At 36.0% G+C, this 8,636-nt stretch overlaps 1 protein-coding gene across 4 annotated transcripts; it reads right to left on the bottom strand.

Annotated features, from left to right (window-relative positions):
- Positions 1–209: 209 nt before the first annotated feature.
- On the bottom strand, positions 210–2,651 carry LOC137749232 (protein ASYMMETRIC LEAVES 2-like). Of its 4 annotated transcripts, none has more exons than XM_068489341.2 (2): positions 2,522–2,651; positions 210–1,188 (listed from the first exon to the last, which is right to left on the bottom strand). In XM_068489341.2, exon 2 carries the CDS (start codon positions 1,168–1,170, stop codon positions 427–429), a length of 744 nt encoding a protein of 247 aa, XP_068345442.1. In that variant the 5' UTR covers positions 1,171–1,188; positions 2,522–2,651; the 3' UTR covers positions 210–426. The 4 variants fall into 4 exon arrangements, with proteins under 4 accessions (XP_068345442.1, XP_088544841.1, XP_088544840.1 ...); XM_088688715.1 differs by lacking the exon at positions 2,522–2,651 and adding an exon at positions 2,280–2,504; XM_088688714.1 differs by lacking the exon at positions 2,522–2,651 and adding an exon at positions 1,345–2,143.
- Positions 2,652–8,636: the final 5,985 nt, after the last annotated feature.

Here is an 8,636-nt window from a genome sequence, read left to right as displayed (position 1 = left end):
TATTAAAATATGTTTTTTTTAATAACTAAATGTGAACTTCAACAATTAATTTTCACCATAAAATTAAAAATTTGAAAACTTTTATTTGATCAGCATTTGGCCTGTGTCAATTAGCGCATAATTGACCTACAAAAGTGATCATACAGTACTAATTAAAGGCATTTATTTATCCAATCATCAAAAGCTGGAAATAACAAGAACAACAACAATAAAACTGATAAATGGATCACAACCAAATTGATATTACTGTGGAAATGAAATATAAAATTTGTAATTGTATATTTATGTATAAGACGTACTTATTCTATTCAATTCTTAATGAATATCGTATTTTTTCTAAATAAACAAATAATGGACGTACCTTAAATAATTTGATGGGATTGGTTGAAGTTGTTGTGAGTAGATAAGGAAACGAAGAAATCCTAATTAAGAAGGATCAATGGTTCGGCGGTCGTCACCAGCAGCAGCCCTAGTTTGCTGGAACTGTTGACTGAGTTGGCCATAAATGCCCCCTGCAGCAGCGTTCATGGCAAGAAGGCTTGCATCGTAGTTGTTTCCGCCATCAAAGCTCCTAATCATCATCTGTTGCTGATGATAGGAATGATGATCTCGATCTCTGGGAAAAAACTGGTCTCGGCCTCCTCCGCCTGAATTGAGATTGATCCCCATCCCCAAGTTGTTGAGTGAAGAGGACTGTAAATGTAGATGATGGTCGTGATTGTTATTATTATTGTTATTGTTACTGTGGGTGTGGGTAGCAGCAGTGGTAGTTGCGGCGGCAGCAGCGGCGGCGGCTATGAGTCCGTGACTGGCAGTGAGACCCTGCAGATTTTGATATTTGGAGAGTTCGGATTTAGCAAAGGTCAGATCCATCTGAAGTTGGCGGAGTTGGTTTTGGAGGAGAGAGATGACTCCAACGCAGCCGTAGACGGGATCGCGGAGGCGCATATCGGCCTCGTAGGCGAGCGAGTTGACGGCGTCCTCACGCTGGTGTGGGTGCAACTCATTGAGCAGTTTAGTGACGTTGCTGGCCCCAAAAACTTTGTGAACATTAGCAAACTTATGCGGCTGGTCCGGTGGGAAGTATGGCGCAAATACGCACTCTGCCTGGCACTTGCGTCGCAGGAACTTACACGCCGCGCATGGCGAATTCGTCGACAACGATGCCATCTTCCACCTCTTCCTCCTCTGTATTTGACCAATCCATTCATTAATATTACATATATAATATACGTATTAAATAAGACCATCATCAGCATACAAAGATCGCGAAAATTCCAAAACTAAAATTCCCATGGCATAAAAAAAATGTTAACTACAAAAGAAATGAGAAAAGAAAAAAACCTTATACATTCACAGAATCACAGATGGAACAATAATTTTTCGGTCCATATTTAATTTTCTTATCAGTATCTTTAAACTTGTCCCGTTACCTTGACGGACAGTAATTAAGTGGTATTGATGATTATCTCACCAAAACACTGATCTGAATTCTTGCACTGAATAACAAATGCTGCAAAAAAGATGAGAAAGGGACGGCAGAAAAGGAATATTCAATGAATCATGATGAATGAATAGGCCCAACCCGAGTGGAAAAGAAATTAAACAAACAACGAGTGGAAAAAAAATTAAACAAACAAACGGACTTAATAAGAAATGAATTCGAACAAGAAAAGAGAGAAAATGCGAGATCTATGGCATAGTGGCGGCTTTGACATAGTAAGATCAGCGCCGGCCAATCAAAGGTTGATTTCCCTGTTAATTATTACCTTGAATAATTCCCCAAGAAAATCAACTAAGTAATGATTCAAAATTCGCGTGAACGCGATGGTCAGGTAAAATTGGTATATGGTATTATTTGCCAGAAGAAGAAAGTAAGAATAAAAAGAAAACATTGACATATATCACTGATATTCTTCTTCTTTTTTTAATTCGTTTTAAAAAAAGAACCAAAATGAAATCTTTTTCGTCTGAAAAGATCTGGTCTACCGAACTGTAAAAGGGCAGTTAGATATACAAAAGAATATGCATATGAACAAGAATATTACAGATAACATGTATGTGTATAAGTATGTTCTTGAAAACCATAAGGAGATCCAACAAAAAATAAAAGAGAAAGAAGTGAGAAAAATAGTAAGATACATATACATATATATATATATATATATAGACACACACACACAGACATTATATATATATATATATATGTATGTATGTATATATTTATATTTATATATTAATTTCTAGAGTAGTAGTTCTTGTCTAGCTATTTCTCTCACCACCCCAGAAACCCTAAGCGGCAGGTAGCGGTGCAAAAATATCGATTCTTCTCTTGTAGGTAATAATCGACTACTAGATAAAAACGGAGAGAAGATAAGATGAAGAGGAGGAGAGAGGAAGAGATGATTTGAACGGGACTTTAAATTTGCAGGGTCGTCTCTCTCTGTAGGGTTTTTATCAGAGGAAGGAAGGAAGCATACAGTAGTGATAATATTTAATTAAAAAAAGAAAGGTTATTTACCCGTGGGTTTGAGCCTGAGAGATTGGATCTCGTGATGGAAGGAGTTTAAGAAAATGGGGTTACGTTTCACCGTTCTCGATGAAAGCTTTGGACGCAGATCTTGCTTGAATTTCATACTAAAAAAATTATATATAGAAAATGGAAAAAGATATAAATATATATGACTACTTAAAGTTTAATTAATTAAGAAGACTTTATTGGGATGAACCAACTTAATTACCTGTAGTAACATGTTAAAACAATGTCAAAAAAGAAAAAAAGAAGTAAAACGTTGAACCCAGTGTACTGTGTGTACATGTTAAAAATGAAAAGAAAAAAAAATAAAGGCACGTAGCTAATATAATTTGGGTGACATGGAGAACGTGTGAAGGGTTAATATAATTATGATACCATAAAAAAAAAGTTGAGATTCTACTGTAAATCAATTGGTAATATGAAGAGCAATCCAACCTCTTATAAATCATCATAAGATTTTCTTTCTTTTACCAATATAAGACATTTTTACTTGCACATCCTCGCACAAAACACCTAACCCATCACCAACTGTGACCTTGCACATGAATTCAGGCCGTGGGTGTTGATGGAGGACAAGAATGAGATAAAGAATAATTAAGAGGATGTGACTCGAAAACTCTGACCGTGAGGGTGAAGGGAATATTATCAAGGAAAAGGATCTTCTCCAGATCTTTTTTATAAGGATCCGAAAGATCAATCAATCACGATCGTTCATTGTATATCGTAAAATCAGAAATCATTTTAAATTTTAAATTTTAAATTAAATATAAATAGTATCTAACGAAAACCGATTGCATGATGTACGATAAACGGTCGTGATTGATGGATTCCCCGGATCCCCACAAAGAAGATCCAGAGAGGATCCTTTTCCTATTATCAACTCTCTCAACTTCGGAAAAGGATCCTTGCCGCATCATTTTCCTAGGGATTCAAGGGATCTCGTGATCGTGACTATTCATCATACATCATGCGATCAGTTTTCATTAAGTACTATTTATATTTAATTTTAAATTTTAAATTTTAAAATAATTTCTAATTATACAATGTACAATGAACGGACACGATCATAAAATCCTCTGAATTCCCAAGAAAATGATCCGCGAGAATCCTTTTCCCTCAACTTCTATTCTTATTCCCTTGCTTCTCCTGAAAGTTTAGCAAAAAGCAAGAATAATAAACAATGATAAATATATATTTATCAATTAAAGATATATAATAATAATAAGAAGAAATTATGGAAAAGGAGAGAGTAGTCTAGTTGCGTGCGTGCGGTGGCCTCGATTTCTTCGGTCAAACCTTTTATTTTCTTGATGGAAATTTTACTAGGACTGCCACTACTGTACTAGACTAGTGGACTAGCACTAGCAGTCTAGCAGTGTAGTGATGAAAATGGAGGGATGGAGGACCGATCTCCACACCACAAACACAAAGCCTACCCTTCCAAACGGTTACTTTATTCTGTTTCCAAAAAAAAAAAAAAAAAAAACGGTTACTTTATTCTTCACATATGAATTATGATACGATGATAATACTATATGCATGTATAAATCTCTCTTGGAGTTGGATATCCATATATTTGTTTCAACTCTCTTGCTATCTCTCTCTCTCTCTCTCTCTCTCCCCCCTTCTCTGTATATTTTTTCCCTTCTAGCAGTCTACTATTAATCAGGAGAGAGAAGCGGTTGGAATGCATAAAATTATATCCAGGGGTTCATGCAAATCTCTTCTTTTTGGTACTATTTTTCTTATCGATCGTTTCTAATTCTTCGCCGGAAAAACAAATGGCGCGGAATATTCATGTAAAGATGATGCTCAGTTGCTCACAAGGCAGTCCTAAGGCTAAGGAAATGATTTGTACGTTATAGAAATTGATATATACACTACATTTATTAAAATTGATTTCTTGCGTCACTTAGTATTATAATCTAGTAATATTAATTACTCATCACTTGAAAATTAGAGATCTTAGGTCCGATTCCCACCAAAGGCGAATTTGAACCAAATTATTGCTATCCTATTGCGAGACTAAACTCATCTTCTCCCCTTTAGTGTAGATAATATCGTTTGTTAATAATAAAAAAAATTGATTTCTTGCTATTGCACTTATGACTAATATATATTGTCTTCGTAAGCTCAAGTTATCTCACTAGGTTTAGAGTTAAGTCAAGCATTTAGTGATCACTTGCATATATGAATAGGAGTTAATCAAGGCGGTGGACTCTTGTAACAGAGTGTCGGCACAATGCTATGAAAACCAAGTAGGAGAAATCGGGCAAGCCTTTATGAAGGTTCATTTTATTAAATTTTGTGAAGTGTTCCATAATTCACAGCAAGACAATTTTCTAGTTAATGTCTAGTAAGTTATGTCTTGTATGAGTTTTGTGCTTGTTTGTTTGACTTTGGTGGATTCTTTAATAGCAATGTGTCCGTGGACTTTCTCCATCGTGTGTGGAGTTTTACCATGCAAATGAAAATCGTGTTTTCTCATTTTCTTATTTGATTTACTTAATTGTTGCTACGTCGCATGATTGAAACTGTGTTTCAATCCCGCATGTTTGGGAATTAAATTTAGGTTGTTTATCCGTTAGGTTTGGGTTCCTCGATCTATATGCATTTTCATTGCTCTTCAAGGAAAGACACAACTATTATGAAGAGTCACTTCCACATCTGTATAAATGCTTCGTTATTGAGTCATCAGTAAATTAATTACTTGAGTCGTACAAGTTTGTTTGCGTCAATCATAATTTGTGATTAAGTGAGTCATGAGAAAGTTCTACACAATCGTGATTCAGTAGGGTCTTATGATTTGGTGTGCTAAAATTGTAAATATATGGGTGTTGTATCCTAGAGACAAACGTCATTAATCAACCATGAGCACTGTAGTGAGACCTCAATTGTGTTATATAGAGTTTTTTTTAACACTTTCATATCAATCAGTTGGTTGTGTTTTCTTTATCCAGAAATTTCTTTCATGTATGTTTTGGAAAGAAATATATATGACCATAATAAAACCCTTATTCTCCACAAATGAGGGGTGGACATGGTTCAGTTCGGTCTGACTCACTCTTAAAATCGTGAACCAAACTGGAGTCTTATAATTAGTTTATTCATAAACTGAAAATTGCAAGGGAAACCCGAACAAAATTGGACCGCCTCAGTTTCGGTTCGATTCGCTTGGTTCTGGATTTTAAGTATATTTCCCATTCAAAATCAGATCTAGATATGCTGGCGAGGGTTTTGGCTTCGCAACCTTGAGATAGGATTAGACCTAATAGGTAGGGACTGAATCTGTAGGAAGAGATGGTAGAGAAATCGCCCAGTCAGTCAAGTAGGGTAAAGGAGGAAGAGAGAGTTTGAGGTGCAGACAACGGGACTAGAGAGAGAGAGAAAAGAAGAAGAGATAGAGAGGCTAAAACGCGGACAAAGAGAGATGGAGATATAGAAAAGAAGGTAATGCTTGTTGGTTAAGTGTGGTGAGGGAGGAAGAGAGAGAGAGAGAGAATGAGGGAAAGAAAGGGAAGAGAGAAAGAGAGATGGCTCTTTTGAGGATTGAGGTGAGGGAGGGTAGAAGATTAGGGTTTGGTAATTAGGCTTAGGAATATTGGGCTTGAAAAATAATAAATTTGCACTTCATAAGGGTTGTATATTGTTAAAAAAATATAGGATTAAGTACCTAAAACCCCTCAATCTTTTAGTGTTATTCTAAATTGATCTCAACATTTTTAAACATTCCAAACAGGTACTCAATTTATTGAAAATGTCACATCTATTAAGCCTCAATTAAAAATCTGTTAAATTAACTAAGCTTACTTTGTCTCAAAAATCAATGGAAGGTCATGGAAGGAAGCATAGCCTCCTCTAACCAACAATTACCACCATCATCATCATGCCATCACCTCCAAACCCCAACGCAAAACCTCAAACTCCACCCTACACTTAAGTTGCCAACATCAAGAAGAAGGTCATGGTGGTTGTTAAAATCGTATGGACTGCCATGATGCAAGCACACATGAGCATAAACAAAGTTAAACTAAAAGCTTTACGAGAGCTGATAATTAGCAAATGAGGAAATCACATGAGCATAAACAAACTCTGTGAAACCCTATCTAAATTCTTAACCCTCTTATATGTTAAGATATTGCCATCATGATGTATTTCAATTTGGGTCCATTTTCATTCAATTCAATACATGTTTGATCATTGGGTTCAATAATATATAATCTATGTTTAAATTTAGATTTTGAGGCAACTACTATATATTAATATTGTCCATGACATATCTAGTTGGTGGATTTTGAATATAATCTATATTTGAAAAATTAACTGGGCTTAACAGATGTGACATTTTTAATAGGTTGAGCCCGTTGGGTACTTGTTTAGAATGTCTAAAAAGGTTGAGGCCAATTTAGAATGACACTAAAAGGTTGGGGAGTTTTAGGTACTTAATCCAAAAATATAATACACATGTATTTATATTTATATTGATTCTGTTCAGTCCAAACCGGTTTTTAGAATCCCCAAATCAAAATCAAAACTGAAACCGAATCAAGCCAGTTTGGTATTCGTTTGGTTTTTGTTTGCTTTGGTCAACTTGGTTTTCTTCTTGTTCTTTTTCCTCAATTCGATTCGATTTCTTGGTTCTTCAATTGTTTTGCCCACCCCTACCTTAATAATTAACAAATTAATGCCCTCTTTCTCCTTTTACCCTTTACAAGTTGTTATCCTAATGTCTTCACTTTGAGGACCTGTGAGGTCTTTTTCTATATGAGTTCTCATATTAATCTTACTGTGTTGCAATCATATTTAGAATAGGAATGTGATTGTGTAAATCCTAGTAGATATGAAATGTATCTTATATTCCTATTAGGAGTAGATTACCTATAAATGTTGTAATTCTAAAGGGAAAGGTTTTTACCTATCCTAATACTATAAATAAAGGCACAATGAGGTGAATCAAACACACCTCATAATTAAATCACTCTCTCTTCTCTCTAACCATAGCTGGCCTCTTCTCTCTCTCTAAACCCTGAATCGTTCAATCAAATAGGCCTACAATACGTTATCAGCACACTCTTGCCAGAAGCTGAGGAATTTGACGGATCGTAAGGGGAGGCTATCTTCCATAAAATTCAAAGGTTTATTCATTTTTTGCTAATCAGGTACGCTTAAAATAAAAGAATATATTTGAAACGTCCACGAAGCATGAAAACATTCTTCATGATGCATGAGCCCCTGTATGTTTATATTTTCCTTCTGATATATATATTATATATGTTCATATATTTGTTTCATGCATCGCACAATTAAATTGTTATGTGGAGTATGTGAGTCAATGTATAAAATTAAATTAGAAGCAAATATGGGTTTCCTAAACCCCAGGTTCGAAAAATTGGGTATTTTTTTGGTATTACCGTGGGATGGCATCACCCTGATGCTCTTGGACTATATGCGCAGCCCCTGTTGGGCTTGCTGCTCCATAACCATGGGCCTGCAACCCTAGTTTCTTGGTCCACAGCCCACAAGCCTAGTTTGCTTGGCCCTTGTGTCATGACTTGTAACAAACCGAAGCCAACCTATGCGGCAGGGCTTCCCGCGTCAAACCCAAATGCCAGCAACCTTGCTGGGCCTTGCCTCGTGCCATCTCCCTCGGCCCCAACTAAAACTCAACTGCGGCTGGGGTTTGTCTCCCACCCACCGTGGCCTGCAGCCACTCCCGAGGCCCTTTTTGGTCCTTGCATTTTACTCAAGGCACCCAACCCGAGCCCAATTATTTATTCGGGCTATATTTTCGACCCAATAATATTATTTTAATATTATTTAGCTTCTACAATCGACCCTGCATGCCCCGATTTATTGAATTAATTAAAAGTGACCTACAGTCCATTAATCTGATAATGAATCCAAAATTATTGACCTGAAGATCATTTTTGGACATTAACAATTCAATAATTTAATTTTATACTTTGAACAGTCACATACTTTCATAGTAATGAATCTCTCATACTTGAGTTCCCGAAGAACCTCGAAGAACCTCAAATCCACTATATTCAAATTAGTATATTGCATTCTGTGTTTCTTGCAGGAACCTCTCATTATGAAC

The sequence above is a fragment of the Pyrus communis genome, chromosome 17 (assembly GCF_041283825.1).
Source record: "Pyrus communis isolate YQ-2024b chromosome 17, ASM4128382v1, whole genome shotgun sequence".
NCBI lineage: Eukaryota > Viridiplantae > Streptophyta > Magnoliopsida > Rosales > Rosaceae > Pyrus > Pyrus communis.
Note: the sequence above shows the minus strand (reverse complement) of the source record. Positions and strands in the feature narration are given on the sequence as shown.